Raw genomic sequence first — 25137 nt, 5'->3', positions numbered from 1 at the left:
TCAAAACCTGGCTCCACTTTCACTCCACAAAAAGAAGAGGCAGCACAGGGGGTGCTCAGGACAAGGGGGGGGGGGGGGGGGGGGGGGGGGGGGGGGGGAAGGCGGTGCTAGTCTGGGAGGACTGGGAGCTCACCGAAGGTGACTCTTGAGCTGGGTTTATTTATTTATTTTTATTTTTATAAGTGTTTATTTTTGAGAGAGAGACAGAACACGAGCTGGGGAGGGGCAGAGAGAGAAGGCGACACAGAATCTGAAGCAGGCTCCCAGCTGTCAGCGCAGAGCCCCGACGTGGGGCGGGGGGCGCTCGAACCCACAGAACAATGAGATCATGACCTGAGCTGAAGTCCAACACTTAACCGACTGAGCCACCCAGGCGCCCCATTGAGCTCGGTCTTAAATGACAAGGAGGCACTAGGCCTGGGGAGGAGGAGTAAAAAGGGAGAGGTTCAGAGAGCCTCTCTTCAGAGGGGCTCTCTGAACTCCCAGTATCCTCTGAGATCCAGATGAAGGCTGGACGGCTCCATCCCGGTAAACACTCTCGCACACAATAACTCCCCAAGGGCACAGATACACTCCCCATTTACCTCCACACCCCTGTATCCGCCCCCTCCCCCATCCTCCCCTCAACTCCTGCACAGGCTCACACACATTTTTGCAGGCAACTTTGAGCGTCCTTGGTCCCCGCGGCTTTGCCAGGGAAAAATTCCCACCTCCTCCCCTCCACTTCCGGCCCACAGCTTCCCAGGCCTGCAAATCTTCCTCTTCCAACTCTGGACTTTGTACCCGTCACGGGAAATTCACTAGCTTATCAGGGCCGTCAGCCTGGGCAGTTGCCTGCTGAGGTGTCTGCTCGCCCGTTCTAGGGCCCGCAGGACCCCTCTCTGGATCCCAGCTGCACCAACACCCCTCCCCTCCCCCCACTTTCTGCACCCGGCGCCGGGGGTGCGGGTGGGGCGTGCGCCAGAAGGTTCACTGCAAAAGCTTGGGGTGAAGTGTAATTAGTCGTCCTGATTGGAGGCGTTGCCTGCAGCCCAGCCCTCCGCCCTCCCTGCGGATTCAGCCCCGCCTGCCGGCTGCGTCCCCAGGTGAGTCAGGTGGTGGCTTTGGCCCACCCACCTGTTCTGGTTCTGCCCGCCCCAGCCGGAAGCTTCATCCAAGGACTGTGCACAGTTCCTACAGGTGGGGAGCAGAAGGGGAAGACCTTGGGGGTCTGGGAGGGGGATCCCACAGATTCCTGAGGGCTCCTGGGAGCAGAAAAGGAACCACAAAATCAGAGTGGGGTGTGTGTATCTGTGAGATCAGAGGGTGTGTGTTTGTCGGTGGAAGAGACGTGGGGGTAGGGTGACAGCCCGTGTCCTTGAGAAGAATTCACAGGGACAGAGCAGGCAGGAGGAGGAGTAGGGTTAAACCTTACAGACCTCAAAGGGAATACAATTCACTTCCAGTTAACAAAATCTTATTTTGGGGGGATCCAGTGCCTAGCGTGGGGCCCAGAGTAGGCATCCAATGAGTGAATGAGTGCTTTAGCTCTCCTTTCTTTACAAAAAAAAAAAAAGTTTATTTATTTATTTTGAGGGTGGGGGAGGAAGAGAGAGAGGGGAGAGAGAGGGAGAAAGAGAATCCCAAGCAGCCTCTGCACTGTCAGCGCGGAGCTTGTTGAGAGATTATGACCTGAACTGAAATCAAGAGTTGGATGTTTAGCCGACAGTTACCCAGGCGGCCTTAGCTCTCCTAATACCTGCTTCACTCTCCAGCTCGCCCATACTCACCTCTCACCCAGACTGAGCTGCTGAACACCAAGCTGTCTGCCAGAGCCCGGGCACATTTTAATCGGCTCGGTCCTTGCCCCCAGGCAGCTGCCCATCCAGTAACTGGCCAATCCTGATGGGTGGTTGACTGGGTAGGCCAGTGGAGGGGTCATCCGAGGGGTCAAGGGACAATCTCATAGGCAGGTGTGGTTTGATTTGGCCTTGGGGGATGGGGACCTCAAAATACCGAGGAGGGGTGTCTGGGAAACAAGAGAGTGGGTGAGGTGGGAGGTGTGTGTGGGTGGAGCATGGTGGGGGGGTGGTGGGGACTGTGGAGAAGACAAGATCGGCTGCAGGGCCGTGTGCTAGATTGTGGAGCCTTGAAGAACATGCCAAAGAATCTGCGTATAGCCCCGAGGGCCTGGGGAGCTCTGGAAGGATTTTTAAGCAGGAGAGTGATGGGATCAGATTTGGGCTTTAGGTCCACCACTCTGGGGAGTGGACTAGAGGTGGGGAAAGACAGGATGGCGGGGGGACATTGTAAGAGTCAAGGTACAAGATGAAGGTGGCTTGGACTGGGGCAGTGGCTGGGTGCAGAGGAGGGACAGAGCCATTCCGGAGATACTTAGTTCCAGGAAGAACTGATGGGGCTTGGTGACAGGTTGCAGGTGAGGAGGGAGGGGATCATTAAGATATCAGTATTAAAGAACATATGGCAGGTACTCCCCTAAACCAGATGCTTCTCTCCTAGGTGCTTTCCTAGCCTGGATCCTCCTCCCCAGGTACTCCTCTGATTGAGGTGGTCCACCTGCAATAATCTCCAGTCCCAGCTGTTCCTCTGACAGGTACTTCCCCAAGTACTCCTCAGATTCGGGTGTTGCTCCTCCAGACATTCCTCTGACTCAGCTGCTCCTCCTACAGGTATTCCCATGCCTAGATGGTCTTCTTCCAGATACTCCCTTAATTCAGGTTCTCCTCCCTAGCCCTAGTGGTTCTTACCTAGGTAATTTCCTGATCCAGATGATCTGCATTTGGCTCCTCGCTGAAACTGCTTCCCTCTGGGCAGAGGTGGATGGACAAGGGATGTGTCTGAAGAGCTGAGGGTCAAGGTGGGGTGGCAGGGGCTCCTGCCTGAGGAGGAGAGGGGCCCCCTGCCTGGGTAGGGACAGGCACCGTCCTCCACGTGTGGTCTCTACTTCTGTTCATTAGCTCTCAGCCGTTGCTGTTGTCTGACCCCTGGGAGCCAGAACTGCCTCTGTCCCATCTTCCCAACCTCAGCCTATCAGGCAGTGTAGCAGATTGGGCTCTGGGCCCCGGTGTCAGAGACCTGGGTTCAAGTCCCGGGACTTTTGTCCGAGTTGGTTCACCCCTCTGGGCCTCCGAGTCCTCATCTACAGAGAGAGGATAATGTTCTGTGAGGACATCCCGCCCGGTGCCTGAATCATACGTAGTGCTTAGCAAGTTCCAGCATTGATTTATTTGTTTCAGCTGCTTTCTGACCTGGACCCTACAGTCTTCCCTTACAAATAGCCAATTTCCAGGTGCTCAGCTTCTCTTGCGTGCACAATCGGTTATGGTTAATTGTCCAGTGCCCAGAGTCGGTGCAGCGCCCTGACATGGCTGTGAGTCTGCCCTGGAATGTGTACCTGTGGCCTCCCACGACACCTGCACGTGGTGTATATGTTCTAGGACTCTGTGCTCCAGGGCTGCCTGGCATCTGGGGGGTCTCCTTGGAGCTACGGCTCTTCTGGCAGAGGCTGAGGCTCACCGGTGTCTCCAGGCCCCTTCATGAGTGAGGCAAACCAAAGTGAGTGAATGGGAAGGGGGCTGGGGAGGGGGTGGGGAGAAGGACCCTGTCCCCACACCTTTCGGTCTCCCCAGGGAACCCATCTGGGGCCCCATGCATAATGCTGTCCCTTTCTCTGCAGCCACTGTGGGGCCCTCAGAGCTCTCCATGGCATCAGCCATCTCCCCTGGGCTGGGCACCGGGGCCCGGGCATGGCCTGTGCTGGTGGGCGTCGTGCTGGGGGCTGTGGTCCTCTCTCTCCTCATCGCGCTTGCTGCCAAGTGCCACCTCTGCCGCAAATACCGTGCCAGCTACCAGCACCGCCCGCTGCCCGGGACCGGGAAGGGTGTCTGTCCGGAGGTGGGGGAAGAAGATGACGATGGCTTCATCGAGGACAATTACATTCAGCCTGGGGCCGGCGGGCTGGGGACAGAGGGCGGCAGGGACCACTTTTCCTTCTGAGCCCCCATCTGTGGTCACCCCCCACCCATACCTGACAGCTGAAGGATAGTGGATACTACAAGGGGACCGCGAGCCTCAGGGACGGAGGTGTCTAGGGCGTAAGGGCTCACCAGGGGTAGAGCAGTCCTCCCTTCCCGGACACTGCTGCTGCTCGAGTGACAAACTTTCTCTTGCTCAATCACCCTCGATGACTCCCTGCTGTTCTCAGGACAGCTACCAAGGGCCGGGCTAGGGAAATAAGGCCTCTGTCCGCCTCTTGGTTCCCTTTCTTGCCTTTCCCGACACCACTCCCTACTAAAGTAATTATTTGTTTTTCCTTCTCTCCTACATGGTGTTTCTCCATGCACTTTTTGGTCACACTCTCTCCCCGGCCTATGCTGCCCTTCTGTTCTTGTCAATCCTCTGTGACTGTGATGAAAGTCCCTGGTCCATCGACTCCCTGTCGCCCGTCTACCTGCCAGCATTTCAAATGAGCCCGATGAGAACATTTTAGCAGGTGCCAAGCAGTGTGCCAACTTTCTTGTTGAAAATTTTCCCTATCAATAAAGTGAGTCATCTAAACGGTTACAGTATATTACACTTTCCACGGGTATTAATAAATCTATTTTCATTTTAAACAAAAGTAAAAAGGAGTCCCTGCTCCTCAGTTTTCCTGAGTTGGAACCTGTGCATAAAAGCATTCCTTCTCATAGCTGGATAGAACTGCTCGGATGTCCCCTCCTCCAGGGGACGCCTTTTGTGAGCCCCTCCGTCTCATAACACCCCGTGAGTTTCTCTACTATTCTCTTGCCATGATTTATATTATTTTATTTTATATTTTATTTTATTTTATTTTTATTTTATTTTATCTTTTTTATTTATTATTCTTTTTGCCACGGTTTATTTTGATCTGTATTGCAATTTGCACCTACCCCTTACCGTGCCCGTCCCCACAGTTAGACTGTCACCTCTCTGAAGACACAGGCTGTGCCTCATTCTGTGTTCTCATTCTTGCACATGGCAAGAATGCTAAATAAGTATTGGTCAAGTTTGTTTAATTACTGCAGGCTGAGGAATGAGTAGATGAAAGGTGAGGGAGTGAGGCGACCGTGGAAGACTTGGTCAAGAATGGATGAAGAGGAGGAGGGCCGGATCATCCTTGCTGCTGGGGGGATTGGGACAAGGGAGGCAGCTTTGTGTTTTTTTGTTTTGTTTGTGTGTGATTCAACAGTTCCATGCATTAGTCAGTGTTCATGTACTGATAGTTGTACCCTAATCCCCGTCCCCTATTTCACACACTCCCCACCCACCTCCCCTCTGGCAACCATCTGTTTGTTCTCTGTAGTTAAAAGTCTGTTTCTGGGTTTCCTTTTTTTCCCCCTTTGTTCATTTTTCTCTTAAATTCCACATATGAGTGAAAGCACATGCTATCTGTCTTTCTGTGACTTATGTCACTTGGCATTATACTCTCTACCTCCATCCATGTCATTGCAGATGGCAATATTTCATTCTTTTTGATGGCTGAGTAATATTCCCTTGTGTGTATATACCATCTTCTTATCCATTCATCTATTGATGGACACTTGGGCTGCTTCCATGATTTGGCTACTGTAAATAATGCTGCAATAAACATAGGGATGCACACCTTCTTTCAAATTCTTTGGGTAAATAGTCAGGAGTGGAATTACTGGACCATAGGGTAATTCTATTTGTAACTTTTTGAGGAATCTCCATAGTGGCTGCACCATATCACGTATCCTTTTTCTCCATATCCTTGCCAACACTTGTTTCTTGCGTTTTTTTGTTTTGTTATTTTATTTTATATTTTTTAATGTTTATTCCTTCTTTGAGAGAGAGAATGAGAGAGAGCACGAGTGGGGGAGAGGCAGAGAGAGAGGGAGACACAGAATCTGAAGCAGGCTCCAGGCTCTGAGCTGTCAGCACAGAGCCCCACACGGGGCTCGAACTCACGGACCACGAGATCACGACCTGAGCCAAAGTCGGACACTTAACTGATTGAGTCACCCAGGGGCCCTGATTTTATTTTTTAATTTTTAAAATTTATTTTGAGAGAGAGAGAGGCAGAGGATCTGAAGCAGGCTCTGCACTGACAACAGCGAGCCCAATGTGGGGCTCAAACTCACGAACTGTGAGATCATGAGCTGAAGTCGGACACTTAACCAACTGAGCCATCCAGATGTCCCTGTGTTTTTTATTTTAGCCATTCTGACAGGTGTGAGGTGGCATCTCATTGTGGTTTTGACTTGCATTTCCCTGATGATGAGTGGTGTTGAGCATCTTTTCATGTGTCTATTGGCCCTCTGTCGGTCTTCTACGGACGAATGTCTGTTCATGTCTTGTGCAAAACTAAAAGACACCTGAGTGGGAGGAGAGATTTGCAAATGACATATCTGATACAGGGTTGGCATCCAAAATATATAAAGAACTACAACTCAACACCAAAAAACCAAATAATCCAAGCAAGGGAGGCAGTTTTAAGAAGGGACAAAGTTAAGCTTCTTTTCAGTTGCAAGCAATGGGAGGAGAATTGAAGGGACAGCTGACTCAGGAGGGCAGGAAACAGGTGGCTCTAGCAGCCTGAGGACAGGAATGGTACCTTTTGTGCTCTGTCACTTGTGGGCGTTAATGACACTCCATGCATGGGACTCCTGAGTTCTCGATGGCAAGTTTCAAATACTCCGGTGACAGAGTCTCATCAGCCCAGTTTGGGTCAAATATCCACCACTGGTCCAACCCACTGTGACCAATAGCAGGCTTCTATAGTGCAAATGTGATCTGGGGAGGCTGCCTGTTGGTTTCAGGTCATTCCCAGACAAGGGGAAGTCATCAGGAACCAGGCGGCCACCCCACACATGCTCACTGAATGCAATGTTAGCCTCTGAGGAAAGAGCCAGCAGAGAAGGAGGGTGAGGGCAGGACTGATACAGGGAGGAGCTTGAGAAAAAGGCAGGAGGTCAAGGGGGGCTGCAGTGGAGGGTCAAGGGATGCCCTCGGCAGTGGTGAAGTTGAAGGGTGGACCAGATCAGCTAGGGCCATCATGCCAAGATAGCTTGCACTTCAACATGAGAGCATCTGAGGCTCATCTGTGGATGTTTTTGGCCAGGGAGTGAGGTAATCATGATAGAAAAGTCATTCTGGATGCTGTGCCAATGGGTTGGAGGGGAGACACCCAGAGAGAGGTGATAAGACCTGCCTAAGCTGAGGCAGGGAACAGAGAGATTCCAGAGACACGAGGGAGGCAGGGTTGGTGGGCTTGCTGGCTGCTGGCCGTGGGAAGTAGAAGGGAGGCAACGAGGTTGCCCTGGTTTCTGGGTGGGGGGCTGGGCACCCTGAGGAGGGGCAGGCTTTGCGGGAACAAGGATTCAATGCCTGACATGCAATTTCCAGGGGGAGAAGTCTGGGGACAGCTGGGTGCACCCGGGAGGACTCTGGTCTGCAGAGTGTGTGTTTGGGACTAGTTGGCAGTGGGGTCACCAAGAGCCAGGAGTGAAGAAGATCAGGAGCCTGGGTGGAGTTGAGGAGGTTCTGAGGACTAAACAGGGAAACACTGACATCTAAGGGCTTGTCAGCAGTGGAGGACGTGGCAGAGCCTAGAGCCCATGTTCCCAACCCCAGCGGTTGTTCCTGAGTCCAGAGACAGTCTAACTCTTGCAGGTCTGGCAAGTTCCTGTGTCTGGGACAGCAGCATAGGCTGCCCCAGCCCAAGACCTTGAGGAGGACGTTGAGGAGCAGAACTAAGGGGTGGAGGGCATGTGTTGAACAAGGGAGGAGCTGCTGGAAACTCAGCTGCTGGAAACTTTACACTCCCTCAGTGCCCACCTGGGGAGGGGGCGGGGTGCGGGGCGGACACTGTCCTGCCTGCAGTTCTGGGCCTGGAAGCAGCTCAGCTGTCCCCGTTGTCATGTATTCTTTGGGACCCGAGTCAGAGCCTCTGAGGGATCCAGGCAAGGGAAGGGCTTGCTTTCCCTGAGCCCAGCACCCAGCCAGGGTCAGCAGGGAGGGCTTCTTCTAGGAACCCACTGTGGGCATCATGCCTGGCTGAGCAGGCCCCTGAGTAGGACCTTGGACCCTGTCCTAAGAGGCCTTCCTAGATTCCTCTGAGGAGTGATTTCCACTGCGCTCTGAGTGCTTGAGCCCAAGCACAAAGAGGGAGCATGATTTGGGCCCACAGGTTCAAAGCTGAGGGATCCTAGACTTTGTGGGATACCTGGGACTCAGCCAGACCTCTCTCTGGTCCTCCCTCCTCTGGCTTCAGGCCCTGGCCCCAGCCCGCCTCTGTTCCTAGCCCTGTACCCTGTCCTGCACCCTCAGCAGCTGCCAGCACCTTCTCTGTCCTGAGAGCCTGACCCAGACAGACCTGACTGTGAAGGACAATTCAGCTTCCCAGCTGTCTTCTCCCACTGCCCCCAAAGCAAGGCCACATCCCTCTTCCTTGTATGGAGGCCAACGATGGGTTCACACAAGCCACAGGCATGAAGTTTAAGAAGCTCAGCAGAGCAGCAAAGTGAGCTGAGAGCAGACTACTTGGATTCAAGTCCCAGCTCTCACTAACTTGCTGTGTGACCTTGGGCAAATTGCTTACTGTCTCAGGGCTCCAATTTCTTCTCAGTAAAATGGGGATGATAATAGTGCTTACATCATATGGTTGTTAGAAGGATTAAATGTTAGTATGTAAAGTAGAACACAGCAAGTATTAGCTACAAACCTATGGGTACCCTCAGGGCTAGCTCCCTACAGCAGGGGGCAGTCTTAATCCTGAAGGAGGAGCTTGCCAAGCCTCCTCCCTCCTCATTCACTCTGGGCTGGGGATTTGAATGTGTCTGTTTCCCAGGACTCAGGTCAGAAGATCTGGTGGGGGCAGCAAAGGCCTTGAATTAGAATCTTGGCTACTGTAGAATATAGTCACAGCAAAATCAGCCATAATAGCACCAATGCTCTAGCCCGGCTCTGCTGGGCAGGCACCCCCATTTTATAGACAGAGAAGTTGAAGCTCAAACAAGTTAACTGCAACTCGGCTGCTTCACTTCACAACAACGCCGTGATCTCACCCCAAAGTTAACGAAGAAACAGATCCAGAGAGGGGACCTTTGGTGGTTGGAATTGCTCCCACCCTGCCTGGGCCGACACCCTCTCCCCTGAGTGAATGGGAGCTGAGAATTTTTAGGGCACAAGCTCCCGGTTTGGGAGGGCAGGCCGTGAGGGTGGAAGTGGTACGTTCCATCCTTGGCTGGGCTGTCCCGGTTGCTGGGGCTGACTTCCATGGCCATGTCCAGGGAGCCTCTCAGGTCCCGAGGAACAGTGAAGAAGGCAGCCCCTGTTAGCATGCAGAAAACTGAGTATGAGGGGGCACGTGTTGGTCCCCTGAGGCCCAGAGGAAGCTCCTCCAGAAACCCGAGTGTCCCCAGAAGGCCTGAGGTCTCATGGGAGATGTGACTGGATATGATGTAAAGACCACCCAGATTGGAACAGAAGTTTCTGGAACATGTTCTCCAATATCCAGGGGTCCAGGTGACACAGCTGAGAATCTGGAATGTGTTGAGCCCAGGAGGAACATGTGGCAAATGCCTCTCTCTACCTCCCCTGCTGCCCAGTGCGGACCTCTATCTAGGCCCGGATCACTCCACTTCCTCTCTCATTCTCCATAGCAGCTCTTTAAAATGGCCTCTGCATCACAGAGAAAATAGCTGTTGGTCAGGGCGTCCCTCAACTTCCTGCTACAGACCCCACAAACTTACCTGTGTCCACGTTCTTCCTTCTCTCCTGTCAAAGTGGCACCGTAAGCCCAATGCCACCATCTTGTGCCCTGGAGGCACCCTCCCTGCCTCTCTGTTCAGGGACTTTAAGAACAGCCTCTTCTCTGCCTTGTGTCTTAAACCTGTCTTTCTATCAACATTCTGTCAACCCTTCACACCTCTCCCATCTTAAGAAGCTCCTGAGGGGGCGCCTGGGTGGCGCAGTCGGTTAAGCGTCCGACTTCAGCCGGGTCACGATCTCGCGGTCCGTGAGTTCGAGCCCCGCGTCGGGCTCTGGGCTGATGGCTCAGAGCCTGGAGCCTGTTTCCGATTCTGTGTCTCCCTCTCTCTCTGCCCCTCCCCCGTTCATGCTCTGTCTCTCTCTGTCCCAAAAATAAATAAACGTTGAAAAAAGCTCCCGAGTCACGAAGACATGTTGGTCCCACCCTCTGAACGTCCATCGAATCTGTTGTGTTTCACTCTGTCCCAACAGCCATCCCTTTGGCCCCCGTCATTGTGCATCTGCCGATGGCATTCATCAACCAACTGATTCCCCTGCCTCTGTTTTTACCTCTTCCAGTTAATTCTCTGTGCTGCAGGGGGAATGACTGTCCTAAAACCCAATTTGACCTCTGCTTCAAATCCTTCCCTGGCTTCCTCTTGACCTTAAATGGTGCCACCTGTACAGAGCCTCTGAAAGAGTGGCCCAGGGCTCCTCCCTGGCTGCACCTCCTGCCTCCTGCCAGTGAATGCTCCAGTTCTAGCCACACAAACCCTTTGTGTTTCCTTGCAGGAGCCAAGTTCTCTCCTCTCTGGACCCTTCCTCTGCGCTTTCTTCTTTCGGGCACTCTTTCTTCTCAACCTCTCTAGCTTGGCCAGCTGCTTTTCGTCCCTCAGGGGCCAGCAGCAATGGCACTTCTGGGCCTGATTGGACATTTCTTCTGATTCTTTTTCTCCTAAGGCCCATTCCCGGCTCTACGCTGCAGCCAGCTGGCCCCAAATCCTATTCTGGCCAAAGGACTTCCCTAATGAAAAGCTTTCCATGTTTCTCATTGTCCTGAGGACAAAGTCCAAATTCCTCAGCTGGGCTGACGAGGCCATTCCACAGATAGGAGTGAAGGAGGAGCGATTTGGGGGAAGCAAGGTGAAGGCCTCCCACCACATGACCCTTGTTTTCTCCTGACAGGGGAGGTCACATCTGCAGGGGGTGATGCTGAGGTGTGAGGGGAGTGGAGAGAACTTGGGGGGCCCACTGTGAAAGCAGGAGCTGACCGGGGAAATGCAGCGTAACTGATGGGCAGAATTACAGACCAGTCGAGATGGGCGATGAGGAATTCGTGGTGACACCAGGCGGCCTGGCCTAATACCTGGTCACTGGGAGGCAGTAGGTGTGGCAAAAGCAGCTGGGTGAACTTCAAAGGAGCGGGGCGCTAAGGGGTTGGGGACTCTGTGAAGGAGTGGGTGAAATGTTGGGCGATGGGATTTTAACCAGAAGGGAGATGAAGATAGGAGAGGACAGCTTTAGAGAGAGAGCGAGCAGAGGGGCCAGCAGATGGCTAGTTGCAATGTAGACCAAGAGAGGATTCAGTGAGATGCTTTGAGCAAACAAGCTGGAGGTTGGAGGTTGTGGGAAGTCTGCTTTAGAGATCCTGGAAGTAGTAGCATTTCTGCCCTGCCTGTGCCTGGACCTCGCTCTCACCCAGACCCATGTTACAGCTGGGTGTGTGGGTGCTGACTTCCACTGCCCTTTGGAACAGCCCTCTGGGGCCACGGGCCATATTCTTCATCTGGCATCTTTCCCAGGAAAGCTCAACAAAGGCCCTGCCTGCAGTAGCTGCTGATCTAGACATTTGTGTGATGTAACCCGTCCCTTCCCCCTTCTCTAGGCGTCTGTGTTTCTGTTTTCCTTTAGGTGTTTTGTTTTTTGTTCTTCAAGGTTTTTTTTAAAGCGCTCTATTTATTTTATTTTATTTATTTATTTTTTTAAAGTAATCTCTATGCCCAGCATGGGGCTCAAACTCACAACCCCGAGATCAAGAGTTGTATGCTCCACTAACTGAGCCAGCCAGGTGCTCCTTCCTTTAGTTTTCTAAAGCAAATATGTTGAAAGAGTAACCCTGTCTTAGCTGAAAAGAAATCGCATTTCACCCCATATCATAGGATGGAGAGGCAGTGTGGGGTTCTCTGGTGGCCCTGTAGCTGGTGATAATGATAGATTCCTCTTGGGAACCCTGGAAGGGTGAGAATTTGTGGGGAGGCAGAAAGATTCAGGGCCAACAGTGGGGACAGTGGCCTAAGTTTCCTACCCATTCCTATTCTAGGTGGGTCTTTCCCTGATCCTTGCATACACATTGCCTTCCAACCAAGCTGAGTCCTTCATCCATGCAGCAAAGCACTTGCTATGTGTCAGGCCCACCTTGGGAACAAGGGGCGCGCAGATGGGCAAGACCCAAACCCCCCAAGAGGAGCCAACCACCTGATTAAGGAGACAGGCACACAGAGAAAGAATTGCAGACTGGTGTCTACAATCGCAAGGACAGGCACAGAAAACAGACAACTCATCAGTTTAGGAGGAGAGGGTCGGGAAGAGGCCTGAAGAACCGGGTCTTGAAGGGTATGGAGGAAAGGAGGAGAGAGCACACAAAGGCTGGGAGAAGTGAGATTATGCGGAGGTCACAACAGTTCCGTGAGGCTGGCGCATGGGGTGCTTGGAGGTGTGAGGGAGGCCGAATCATGTCGGGGATCCTGCACAGTAGCCTGCGTGTGGTGGGGGCACGGGGAAGGACTTTCGTTTTAGGACAGCGCTGGGTTGCAACTTGGAGCTTCCCGGGTGTAATCTGAAGCTGGCCCCGGTACATGGAGGTCAGACAGAGGCCGAAGACAGAGACAGGCCACTCCAGAGTGGTGACTGGCAGGTGTGACAGGCAAGGAAACTCCCTTAGAGGCTTGTCTTGAGTGGCCACAAGTCGAGTAGACCGCGGCGTCTGCCTCTCATATCTTAAAAAGTTTATATAGAGGCCTTAACTGGGTTCCATCTCATGTACAGTCCAGATAGTCTCAATGCTGTATCATTGTCTCAAGGCTCTATCCTTGGGGCAGCTTCTCGGAGCCAGAAAGGCAAGTGGGACACACATTCCAAGGGCAGGGGAAGGGGTGAGGAGCCTCCCATCACCTGGGTCCGGCTCATGGGTGAACAGGTGGTCATGTCCTCCCACCCCACCCCTCTGCCCGCCAATACCTCCCTAACAGTCACTGTGGCTCAGGTGTATGTGTTGGGCTTGGGAGAGAGGTGAACTGAAGAAGAAAAGAGGGGCGCCTGGGTGGCTCAGTCAGTTAAACGTCTGACTTCAGCTCAGGTCATGATTTCATGGTTTGTGAGTTCAAGCCCTGCATCAGGCTCTCTGCTGGCAGCACAGATCTTTGGATCCTCTTGTCTCCCTCTCTCTCTGCTCACACTCTCTCTCAGGAATAACCAACATTAAAAAAAAAAAAAAAAAAGCAAAAGTAGGGACCCCAGGCGGGAGGCTGCACAAATGAGGCAGAGATGGAGAGGGCGCTGGGGGGTGAGTGTGGAGGGTTGAGCACCGCACACACATCTGTGGGGAAGTCCGCAGGTGATGTTCACTGGACACAGGATAAGGAGGGAGGCAGGGTGCCGTCTGGAACCACAACCGAGCTTTCTAACCCAGGTGCTGGGTGAAGGGTGCCCCCCCCGCCCCCTCTGGGTGGGACAAGGAGCTGGTTCAGGATGAGGAGGGGGATCCGATGTTGAATACGTGGGGTCTGAGATGCCACAGGTCCTGGGGAGAGGTTCCACCGTCCTCCTGGACGTGCCCTCTTCTTCCCACTCACCTTGCTCCCTCCTTGGCTGGCAACACCCTTCCCTCATCCATCTGCTCAGTGGCATTTTCTCCAGGAGGCCCCCTAGGTCTTGACTCCAGAAAGCAATTTCCTCCTGTTGGAGAACCTGCATCTCCACACTTGGGGCCTCCTGGAGGCCTGTCTGGTTTCCCAGCCCATCTTGGTGCCCTGGCGGGGCTGCATGGCATCTGACCTTGAGAAGCAGGGAGTGATGAAACTAACTGTAGCTCCTGTCCTGGTGGAAGGTGCTGGGTGCCACATAGGCCATTCTGCACCGTAGATGGGAGATCCTGGGGCTGACCCCAAGCTGGCAGTGACTCTTACCCCCCAGGGGGGTTTCAAACAACCCTCCCATACCCGGGGTGGGGGCGGGAGGGGTGGGAGGGCCTGGAGGAAGACCAGCAGGTGCAGCTACTACATAGGCCAGGACGATCCTATTCCAGAGGTGGGGTAGGGAGTGGCAACCTCCAGAGAAACTAGCTGATAAAACCCGGGCACTTAAGACTTCATCTTGAACCAGCACAGGAGCAAATGTGAAGGACTCAGGCCACGCTCCTCCCCACCCCCGTTCCCTCACCCCCTCTCCCCTCCAGCTTCCTCATACCTGTGAGGAGAAATCACAGGCCTGATAGGAGACACGTCAGGGTACCTTTTGTCAGCTTGAGGTAGGCAGTGTGCACCGTAGAAGCGGTAGTTGTCGGGGAGGGGAAAGCCGAGGGGGAGGGGAGATGGTGAGGTACCGACAGCGACAGTGACAACGGCCACCAGTTTTATTGCACACCTGCCACGTGCCCAGTCCTTCCGTATACGATGTGGTCCTCAGAATCGATTACCACGACCACGATCGTGACTCTCTGGAAACTGAGGCTCAGAGAGGTTAAGTCACTTGCCCAAGGCCCCCCAGCGGGTGGGGGATTCCAGTCCAGTCCTGTCACATTGTGGAGCCCGCGTTCTTTGCACTTTGTCACCGGGTACTCTCCTCAGTGAAGTCGCTGGTATGGTCTCTGGGGTAGGGCAGTCGCTCCCAGAAATCTCTGATAGGTGTTCCAAGGCAGGGTTGGATTTGAGGGGGGCTGGGAACAGGGGCCAAGAATCTTCAGGGGCCCCAGGTCGAGACGGGTAGACTCGGACAGTTCCACGGCCACAAGCCCCCAGTTCCACCTTCCTGTGGCATGGATGTGTGGGTACATGCGTCACACAATCCCACGGAGGGCCGGACGGTCCCGGGGACACCTACGCACTCATGTGCGCGTGCAAGCACACACTCACACCCACTCCCACCCTGGCACGGCGCCGTGGACGCTGAGGCAGGTCGCGGGCAGGGGAACTCGGGCTCGGTCAGATGAGGCTGGCGATGCTGGACGTGGTCTCATGACGCCGCCCGGCAGAAAACCGTCCCGAGATGCTGAAGATGCTGCCGTCGCCACCGTGGTGGGCGTGGGTGGAGGGGGCGGCCGCACGGAGAGGCGGACAGTGTCCACTGACGCCCACCTGATAGAGCAGCAAGCCCAGCAGCAAGAGCGCACCCGAGGCGGCCAGGCCGATGCCCACAGACAGCATGGCGGCCAGGGGCCGGGCTGGGGCCGGGGCGGCGGCCAGCCCGGCCAGAGTCAGGCCTGTGACCAGCACCACCAGGCCGCTGAGCAGCACGACCAGGGCGTCCACCCCGCCGCCGCTCCGCAGCAGGGCCACGTGGTGGGGCTGGCGGAGGCAGTTCATGTCCTGCACGGCGGAGCTCATCAGCTGCTTGACCAGGACCAGCAGGGCCAGCAGGCACAGCACGGTGCCCGTCGCCAGCCGCCACTCGCCCGAGCGGCTGCTGGTGGAGGACAGCAGCGCCACGCCACCCGCCCCGCAGCCCGCCACGAGCGCCACGGCCACGGCGAAGCAGAGCGCCGAGCGCCGGGGCTGCTGGGACCACCACAGCTCTACCTGCTCCGCCAGCGCATCCGGGGGCGGCCCCCCGCCCGGCGGGGCTTGAGCCTCTCCTTCCGGCATGGAGGGGGCGGGGCAGAGGACAGAGGTCAGTATCAGGGGTCAGAGGGTGCGGGTCATGGCCTAGAGCCCCACCCACCAGCTCGGCAGCTAGAGGCCCAGTGTCCTGTTCCTCTCCCAGTCCAGGGTATGGCCACCATCACCTGCGGGGGGGGCGGGGGGGGGGGAATCGCACTTGTCACCTCCCCAGCCTGCTCGGCCTTTATGGTCTCTTCTGGGAGCCTTGGGGATGATCCCAGGGAATCCACCCCAGTGTCCCCCGACGGCCTCCCCCCGCCGCCTCCCCCCGCCCCCCCCCCCCCCCCCCCCCCGGGGAGGCCCCCCCCCTGGCCCCCCCCGGCGGCCCCCCCCCGCCCCCCCCCCCCCCCCCCCCCCCCCCACTGCCACTTGGGAATGCTTCTCCAATGACCCCGGGGACTTCCCCCACGTAGCACACCTCCCACCCCTCCAGGGAAGCCCCTGGCCCGGCCCCTGACCTCTCCGGGCTCTCCCAGTTGCCTGTCCCATCCCGGCTGGCGAAGGAACTGGTGCCACAGTGGATGATGGGACCAAGAGCAGAGATAAAGCCTCATTCAGGATCCGACTCACATGGCCTCAGCTGTCACCACTGGCTCCTGGGGGGAGGGCTGTGGGGAGGGAGGGGGCTAATGACTTAACTCTTCTGGAACCAGCAGCCTGACCCTGAATCTTCTCTCTCTCTCGGGGCTGCAGCTACTTCTCTTGTGGGTCAGGATCTAACCCCTAGATCTCTCCTTCCCCAACATCTCCTCTGATTTCCATCCACAGCCGCTGGTGCCCTAATCGCTCTCTCCCTCAAACCTGGATCTCCTTCCTGAGCTCCAGACCCCGAAGCCAATTGTCACCTGGATGTTCCATAGTCACCTCTGATGCAACGGGTCGCATCCCAGGCTCTTAGCCCAGACCTCCTCCCCCTCTCATGTTCCTTACTTCCTTGTGGAGTGTAATCCCAGGGAGGCCACCTGCAAACCTCTCTCCATCCAGTCCCTTTTTCCATCTCCATGGCTCCTGCCTCATCACCCTCTTCCACACCCGTCTTCCTGCCTCCCACTCTTCTCCGTTCTCCTCATCACCAATCCCCCATGACATCCTCCTCCACGATTTCTCTAAAGTGGCGCAAAGGGAGAAGGAGGGCTCTGTGCTGGAACCCCCGCTGCTGTTCTTACCACCCATGGGACTTGGGCAGGGGACCTGACGGTGGTCACTCTTTTAATACGTCCTCTAAAGACCAGTCAGCATGACTCAAACTGGGTGAAATAAAGCAGCTGTGGTCTCTGCCCTCAAGGAGCCCGAGTTTACAGCAGGTGTGTGTATGTGATAAATGCTGGGTGTGGGTTAGTCAGAAGAGGGGCTCAGGGGAAGGTCAGAGAAGCCCCGGATGACTTCACCTCTTAGAGCCTCAGTCTCCTTATCTGAGAAGCGAGGACAGTAACATTTTCTTGAAGCATGGGGACGAGTCAGTTGACACGGCCATTTCAAATTTCCAGTGGGAATTCTTGGGCCCGCACAGATGCCCAAAGCGTGCTTTTTGAATCAGAGAACACAATGTTCTCCTCTTTAATTTAGGAGAGGACTCCTGCTTCATATAGGATGCAGGTCCTGGATCGGTCCCGGAATATGATTAATGTGGCTGTGCATGGGTTACACCTCTGATGAGGTTACTGGTCCTTCGCAACCCCACTCCAGGGGCTGCCTAGCACTTGAGGTGGGAGGAGCAGGTGCAGATGCCCCCAAGGGAGGTGGGGGGGGGGGGCGTGGGAGGGGACCTGGAGTCAGTCCCGGCATTCCTCAGGGCTGTGACTTCACGGGGTCGGAAAGTGCTGGCACAGGTGTGCTGGGACAGCCGGGCCAGGCCAGGGGTGGGGTGGAGGCTGTCAGGAAGCGCCAGTGGGAGAGAGTGGGGGCGGTGGGGGTCAGGGGACCATGGGGCACTCACAAGAAACCTGGAAGTGCTGGATCCGACCAGAGCGGGCTGGGCCAGGCAGGTGGGGCGCTCCAGCTTCGTTTCCGGGGAGGCGCTCACCTGCCAGGTGAGCCTCTCGGGTGTGTGGGGGGGGGGGGGGGGGGATCAACAGGTGTTTCCAAGGCAGGGCTTGAGCCGATTGGCTGACGTGGCAAAGCTCCTTCTGCTGGGCTGAGGCATTCCTGGGAAGGGAGGGGCTTCTGTCAACTGCTGTTAGGGCTCGAACACAATTCCCAGATCTGGGTAGCTGGAGGAATGTTGTCTATCTGTCCCAGAGCCTGGACCCTAACCCATCCCCTGGCTCCAAGCCCAGCTTAACTTTCATTCCAGCCTAAACCTAACCCCGACCCCAGCTGCAGTTTCAAACCCTAACTAGAATTCCTAGCTCCGGCTGCAACCCCTCCCCCACATCTCAGCCCCAACCCCCAGCCCCATTTCCAAATCCGATTCCAGTCCCGACTCCAGATCCCGATCCCAAATCTGGCTTGAAACCTCGTTCCAATTCCTCACCCCAAGCCCAGCTCCAAATTCTGGAATTAGGTCCTAGACCACAACCTTGACCCTTGTCCCTCAATTCAGCCCCCAAGTCCCAGCCCCTAACTAAAATCCTGCCTCAGCCCCAAATTCCAACACCAGCTGATCCCCAAACCCAGTCCCAGTACACTCATCCCTGGATTGGAGTCCCTACAAGCCCCTTGATCAGTCTCCTTAAAGCCCCAAGTGTGTGACTGCAGTAGGCTTGCCTCCTGGATGTGGTTCCTGCTGGGGGAGGTGGGATGGGAGCCCCCCCTGAGGAGGAGGAGGGAGAGGAAGAAGAGGGGGGGAGGAGGAAGAGGAGGAGGTAGGGAGGAGAAGGAGGAGGGGGAGGAGGAGGGGTAAAGGCTTTTCAGGAGCACACCAGAGCTCTCCTGCTTAAAACTCTTGCAGAATCAACACTTCAGGATATATGCCACACTCCTTTGCAGGGCTCACACAGCCCCTGCCATCTACACCCAGACCAGTCATTTGCCACTGGCCCCCTGCCATCCAGCCAGATTGCATGTCACGTCATTCAGTTCTGCATGCTCTGTCCACTGTTTTGCCCTTCTGGTTGGTTTTTGAACTCAGAGTTCCCCTGCATGGGGTACGTCCTGCCACCCAGGCTCCGTGTGGCCAACTCGAATTCTTTAACTGTGATGTCACCTCCTCCAGGAAGCCCTCTCGGACTTTGAGGCCGGTTTAGGTTTCTCTGGTGCACCCATGGCCCCTGTGCTTCCCCCACAGCTGCTCTTGGTGCATGTGCTGTAATTGCCCCTATTTACTTACTGGTCACCCCCCCCCATACATCCCCCCCCACACGGTGGCCTTAGTGTCCGTTTTGCTAACCATCATGACCTTAGAAGCCAGCATTTTGCCTGGCACGTGGGAGGTAACCAATAAATATTTGCTGGAGAAATGAATGTGTGAGGTGATAGATGCAGGGAGCGTGTAACACAATGCTGGAAGGGCAAGTTTGGCGGGTTGCACAGGGACGTAGACGCCATGGCAAGGCTCTGGACTCACTTGCGGTGCCCCTGGAGGATTCCGAAATATACCAGAGCCGTGGCCAGGGCTCTGCTTCTAATAGGGAATCCAGCACCACCCACCGCACATGCTTTGGGTGGGGAAAGGGTGCCTGCTCGGAGGTGGTTGTAGACTGTCCCCCGTCTCCTGGGTGGAGCCCCTTGTAACACCCCTTATTCTCTCTCCTTCTGATATGGATGGAATAGACAAGAAAAACAAAATCAAAGTCTTCTTCCCATTCTCAGCTCACAAAATAATTCTTAAAAAAATTTTTTTTAATGTTTACTTGTTTTGAGAGAGAGAGACAGATTGTAAGTAGGGGAGGGACAGAGAGAGAGGGAGACACAGAATCCGAAGCAGGCTCCAGGCTCTGAGCTGTCAGCACCGAGCCTGACTCGGGGCTTAAACTCATGAACCTCGAGATCATAATCTGAGCCGAAGTCGGATGCTTAACCGGCTGAGCCACCCAAGTGCCCCAACAAAATAGTTATTCTTGACCCGTCTTAGCTTCGTTCTGTGGAGATGATGGGGGAGCCAGTCACAACCTTAGAGCAGCACTGTCAAATAGAAATAGAACATGAGCTACATGTGTAATTTAAAATCTTCTAGTAGCCACTTTAAAAAGGTAGGGAAAAAAAGGTGAAAATAATATCTTACAATTTTTGTTCAACCCCCAAATATTTGCATTTTAATATACAAATGATTAAGGAGCTATTTCAGTCCGTTATTTTGTGCATCTCAGTTCAGACTAGCTATGCTGCAAATGCTCAATCACCACATGTGGCTCGCAGCTCCCTTCCGGGACAGTGCAGATCTAGATGGTTCTTCCCCTCAAGGAAAAGTTGGGGCAGGCTGGATCTCAGGGACAGCCATGTGACTGAGTCACTTTGTGAAGCATTGTAAAGGTGTCCTTTGCCCTGGGAGGAGCTGGGAAGTGGGGTGGGAGGAGGGGGGCCGGGTAGGGCTCACCTCTGTGTACTCCTCTTGCTCATGTCTAGCAATTATTTATCCTTCTGGTCCCAAGGAGGGGTCAGCCCAGCCAGCCAGCCATGATCTAGCTGTCCTGGAAGGAGCTGGGGCAGGGGGACTCATGAAATTCTCCCTCCCTTTCCCCTGGGAAGTTTGAAAAAAACTTGTTGGGTAGGGCTAACAGAGCCTAAAACTTCCTCAGTTTAAACATGGATTGTGTGTCTTTGTTTTCATTCTGGGTCTTATCAAGTAACTTGGAGTTCAAGCGGACAGGCAGGCTCCTTGCAGGGCTTTTGAACCGTGTCCCCAAAGCAGAGGCTGTGGGGGCAGCTCAGATGGGCAACAGCGAAAGCCAAGAGTAGGAGGTGGCCATGGGCACAGAGTGCAAAATGTGGGTTCTAGCTGGTTCATTAGATGGTGGGAGTTCTGAGAGGCCTGCCTCTCAAAAGAGAGGCCCTGTGGCCCAGTCTCCCTGCCTCTGCCACATTCCCACCTAAGGCTACTGTCAACCTGGTCGCTGGAGTGACCCTGTTCTAAGGCAGAGCGGGTAATGTCATTACTGTGCTTGCAAGCCTCCAGTGGTCCTCTTCCGCAGAGAAACAGTCCTCCCCCATCCTAAGACCCTCTCTGAGTTCCCTCCCTGGCTTGCTCATGCTCAGAGACTTTGCACAGGCTATTCCCTCTGCCTGGAATGCTTTTCTCCCCAAGACTCTTTCCTGCACCTTCCTTCAGGAATGTGCTCGAACAGCACCTTCTCAGGGAGAAGGCCTTCCAGGCAACTCTGTCTAAAATCACAGCCTTCCCCATACTTCCTATCCCTTTCCCTTATTTTATTTCCTTTGTTCTCTTTTGTTTCTCTGTAGCACTTCTCACTGCCCTGTATGCTATATATTTTTCTTACCTGTCTGGAATGTTGGCTCTCTACTCCCCGAAAATGTAAGCTTCATGAGGGAAGGGATTTGAGTCTGACTCATGGTATCTTCCCTGCTCCTAGAATGGGCTTGGCATATAACAGGTGCTCAGGGAATGCATGTTGAATGAATGTTGGAACAGAACATTGGTTTTGGAGCTAGGTTGACCTTGAAGTGTCAAGCCCCAGCTCCAGTTCCGTAACCTTAGAAAAATTCATTCTCTTCGGTTGTAAAACGGGGACAACAGTACTTAGTTGTGTGTGTGATTAAATAACATAATCAATTCTTCTTTTTTAATGTTTATTTATTTTTGAGAGAGAGAGTGCTAGCGGGGGAGGGGCAGAGAGAGGGAGACACAGAATCCGAAGCAGGCTCCAGGCTCTGAGCTGTCAGCACAGAGTCCGACGCAGGGCTCAAACCCATGAACTGTTGAGATCATGACCTGAGCCGAAGTCGGATGGTAACCGACTGAGCCACCCAGGCTCTCCCCCTGCTTTTGGCATTTAAAAAAAAATTTTTTTTTAACGTTTATTTATTTTTTTGAGACAGAGAGAGACAGAGCATGAACGGGGGAGGTCAGAGAGTGAGGGATTCACAGAATCTGAAACAGGCTCCAGGCTCTGAGCTGTTGGCACAGAGCCCGATGCAGGGCTCGAACTCACAGACTGTGAGATCACGACCTGAGCTGGAGTCGGACGGTCAGCCGACCGAGCCATCCAGGCGCCCCTGCTTTTGGCATTTTAAAATCAGACTAGAGATTGCATTTCAGCTTTGGGGCATGTACTAATGAGATGCTGAAGTACCTAGCCCCAGCTGAACTGGGGATGGAAAGTGGTCTGCAGAGAAGGGGGAAGGACAAGAGAAGGAGGGGTGGTCCAGCCAGGCCCTGGTGCAAGTTTCTTTTGAGGCCTGATTGTATCTCTGTCTTGAGATTCCCTAAGACCGCCCCCCCTTCTCGCCCCCAGCCCAGTGATTTCCCTAGTGGCTTAAACTGGCTGGAGTTGGGTTTTGCTACTTGTAACTAAAGAAGGGCATCCATAGTTCTTCTGTTCAGGACTGGACTTTCCCAGTCCCACTTTTAATACATTTATTGCATCAGTACACACAGTAGGGGCTAGGTTAAGTCCTCGTGGACACCCAGCACCCCTGCCAAATCCCACATGAACAACAGGTACACATTCCTGTATCTGACTGGCCATCGTGGGGGATCGGGAATGTTAGTTCTTCCTGCCCCCTGGCACACAGCAGGGTCACCTCCTCGTACATCGGCTCCCATTCCAGTTCAGCTCAGGGGAGTCGGTATCTTAGGTGTGCTCAAAGCATAAGGGGATCTTGAACCTCCAGTGGTCTAGAGGAGCTCGCCCCCACACAGCTCTGGCGGAAGGAACCCCACCCCCGGTCCGGACATCCTTCTCTCTGATCTTTCCAAATCCAGAGCAGTGATGGCAAGGGAGTCCTACCTGGATACACACATATTCCCAGGCCCACCGGGGCTCCTCAGGCACCTCCTGGGAGCAGCTGTCGGGTAAGGACTGGTCATGCCTTGTGTAAAAAGCAGTGGGGAAAGGCAGATGCTGATGCTAGGACCTCCTGTGAGGCAGGGTCCTCAGTGCCAGGAGAACAGGATGGCGAGGGGAGGCTTGCTTGGGAGCTCACCCTGTCTGGCCACAGCCGATGCAAATGGTCTAGAAGAAGGACAGGGGAGCCAATGGGTGTCTGGGGCTCAGAAAGAGGATAGTCATCCAAAAGCACCGGCTGTCCCACCATAAATGAATGACTCCCTAGGTTAACAATGGACCACAAGCAGAAGAACAAGAGTGGCGTTCGTATGCCGATGCCTAGCCACCTGGGTGACAGTAGAGTCCTGTAGGAGGAGGTGACTGCCAGGCCCACTCTGTCAATGAGGGGGTCAACTGGCTCTAGGGACCCTAGAAGGGGGTGGTGAGAGGGGAGGTTCACCAGTGGGGTGAGAACCTCCCCTGGAGTCAGGATAGGCAAAGTGAAGGGAGGTCTCAGTGCAGCGGCCACCCCAGTCAGGGCCACCCAACAGCTTGAGGTGGGAACGCACAGGATAGACTACGGGAGGCAAACTGGTGTAGCTAAACCCTGACAGTGACTTTTCTCTTTGTAACAAGAGAGCCTGACTTCGCCTTTGATCTCCGAGGCATCCACTTCACAGAGGACTATCTCAAAAAAACACACTGGCAGCCACTGAGGTTTCTTTGTTTCTGAGATCTTGGTTGATTTTAATAACTGACCGTTTGAGCCACTTTCCCCGCCCCCCTCCCTACCCTTCAAATTCCCACTCTTATGTTTTAAACAGTGAGCCCACAAAACCCTAGGCCTCACACTTGACCCCAATAAAGCAGAATCCCAGGACTGTGAGATGGCTCTCTCTCTCTTCCTCCCTCCCTCCTCTCCCTCCCTCCCTCCCCATGACCTTGCTGTGTGGCCCCAGGTGAGATGTATCATTTCCTGGCCCTGTAAGTAATAAAGCTTTATTTTTTTCAAAGTTTCCTGATGGTGGTTGCTGAAGGGTGTCTTGGGATCACAGTAAGAATCACAAGGGTGAGTCTAGCCACAACGTTGGTTGTCGATAGGCTGAGACCGGCATAAAACAGCAAGACTGTACCTCTGGCTGCAAATTTGCCAACAAGAGGCCATCTGCCTGCCCCCCGGGCAAGTGAGGAAACACCCTGTTGACCTGCTGGCCCAAGTGCCAGGCTTTGCTGGGATGGGGCTCTCCGTTTCCTTCTGCCTTCACCTCCTTCTCGGCCACTGGACTCAGGGGAGCCTAGTTTGGGAGGCATCAGCTCCCTCTACTTCTGGGTTAGACTTGTGGAGCGTCACACTCCTATGACCTCCACACCTGGTCCAGGTTCTGTCTGGTGCTTCTCCAGAGCAGGCTTAACGTGGTTGGGATGTGGAGGCCATGGACAGCCTGGGCTGCGAGTCCGGCCCTGCTGGGATGACGCTGTATCAACTATTTCACTCTTCCTGGCTTTGATTTCCTCATCTGTAACCTAACACATCTTTTTTTTTTTTTTTTTTTTAATGTTTATTTATTTTTGAGAGAGAGACAGAGACAGAGAGAGAGAGAGCGCGCTCAAGTAGGGGCAGGGCAGAGAGAGAGGGAGACACAGAATCAAAAGTAGGCTCCAGGCTCTGAGCTGTCAGCACAGAGCCTGACACAGGGCTGAAACTCACAAACTGCGAGATCGTGACCTGAGCCAAAGTCGGAGGCTTAACCAACTGAGCCACCCAGGCGCCTCCCCTAAGGCCCATCTTGTAGGTGAAATGTGATGACTTGATTCTAAGGCATTTTTAGGTTGAAAACTCTGTCATTTGAATGTTGCTGCATCCAGCCACAGTGAATTTCCTTCTGGCTGAAGAGCAACCAGTTTTCTCTGTAGGTGCCTTCTTCCCAAGTCTTCCTCCCTCTCCCTGTGCTGGGTGAACTCCCTCAGTCCTGAAGTCAGAAGAATTCACTTCTCAAGGGCACCTGGGTGGCTCAGTCAATCGAGTATCCGACTTCGGTTCAGGTCATGATCTCATGGTTTGTGAGTTTGAGCCCCGCGTCGGGCTCTCTGCTATCAGCACAGAGCCCTCTTCAGATCCTGTCTCCCTCTCTCTCTGCCCCTCCCTGACTAGCTCTCTCTCTCTCAAAATAAATAAACTTAAAAAAAAAAAAAAGAAAGAAAAATTCACATCTCTGCATCTCTGCTGCCACCATCTGGGTCCCAGAAGCTGTCTTCTTACTTGTAGTTAGCCATGGTGTCTTCCCGACAGCCCCCTGCCTCCACTGTCGGGTCCCTTCATCAATGCTCCACCCAAACACCCAAGACAGCTTTAAACACAGACACAGCCATGGAACCGAGAGCCTAGGAAGAGAGGCAGCATCACACCATCAAATGGGTATGTTAGAGTGAGGGTTCTGAAGGAAAACAATACGGTACGTGTAATCTACATGGGGAAGGAGGGATCAGGGACTACCTTTGTGAGCAAGTGACATTTCAGCTACCATCTGAAGGATGAAGTTCACTGAGTGAGGTGTGGGTACAAGAACATTTCAGGCAGAGAAAACAGTATGTGGAATGACCCAGAGGCAAGGAAGAACTTGAACTTTTATAAGAACTGGAAGGAGGCCAGT

The 25137-nt window shown here is 54.2% G+C and overlaps 3 protein-coding genes across 6 annotated transcripts in view; 1 reads left to right on the top strand and 2 right to left on the bottom strand.

Moving 5' to 3' along the window:
- The first annotated feature begins 767 nt into the window (after positions 1–767).
- Positions 768–4568, top strand: CUNH1orf210 (chromosome unknown C1orf210 homolog). 4 transcript variants are annotated; one of them, XM_040469896.1, is made up of 4 exons: positions 768–1085; positions 2500–2593; positions 3438–3555; positions 3677–4568. In XM_040469896.1, exons 3-4 carry the CDS (start codon positions 3537–3539, stop codon positions 3994–3996), a joined length of 339 nt encoding a protein of 112 aa, XP_040325830.1. In that variant the 5' UTR covers positions 768–1085; positions 2500–2593; positions 3438–3536; the 3' UTR covers positions 3997–4568. The 4 variants fall into 4 exon arrangements, with proteins under 4 accessions (XP_040325830.1, XP_040325831.1, XP_040325827.1 ...); XM_040469897.1 differs by having other exon boundaries at positions 2500–2669; XM_040469893.1 differs by having other exon boundaries at positions 1075–1179.
- Positions 4569–14341: 9773 nt separating this feature from the next.
- On the bottom strand, positions 14342–15608 carry TMEM125 (transmembrane protein 125). Its single transcript, XM_040469892.1, has one exon. The coding sequence runs from the start codon at positions 15585–15587 to the stop codon at positions 14928–14930; it is 660 nt and encodes a 219-aa protein (XP_040325826.1). The 5' UTR covers positions 15588–15608; the 3' UTR covers positions 14342–14927.
- Positions 15609–17636: 2028 nt separating this feature from the next.
- CFAP57 (cilia and flagella associated protein 57) overlaps positions 17637–25137 on the bottom strand; it is an 85012-nt gene continuing 77511 nt past the window's right edge. Inside the window, exon 24 of the mRNA XM_040469890.1 lies at positions 17637–17747. The gene's annotated coding sequence lies outside the window, so the exon portion shown is untranslated. The remainder of the gene's footprint in view (positions 17748–25137) is intronic.

The sequence above is a fragment of the Herpailurus yagouaroundi genome, unplaced genomic scaffold, assembly GCF_014898765.1.
Source record: "Herpailurus yagouaroundi ecotype Mexico unplaced genomic scaffold, PumYag 77, whole genome shotgun sequence".
NCBI lineage: Eukaryota > Metazoa > Chordata > Mammalia > Carnivora > Felidae > Herpailurus > Herpailurus yagouaroundi.
Note: the sequence above shows the minus strand (reverse complement) of the source record. Positions and strands in the feature narration are given on the sequence as shown.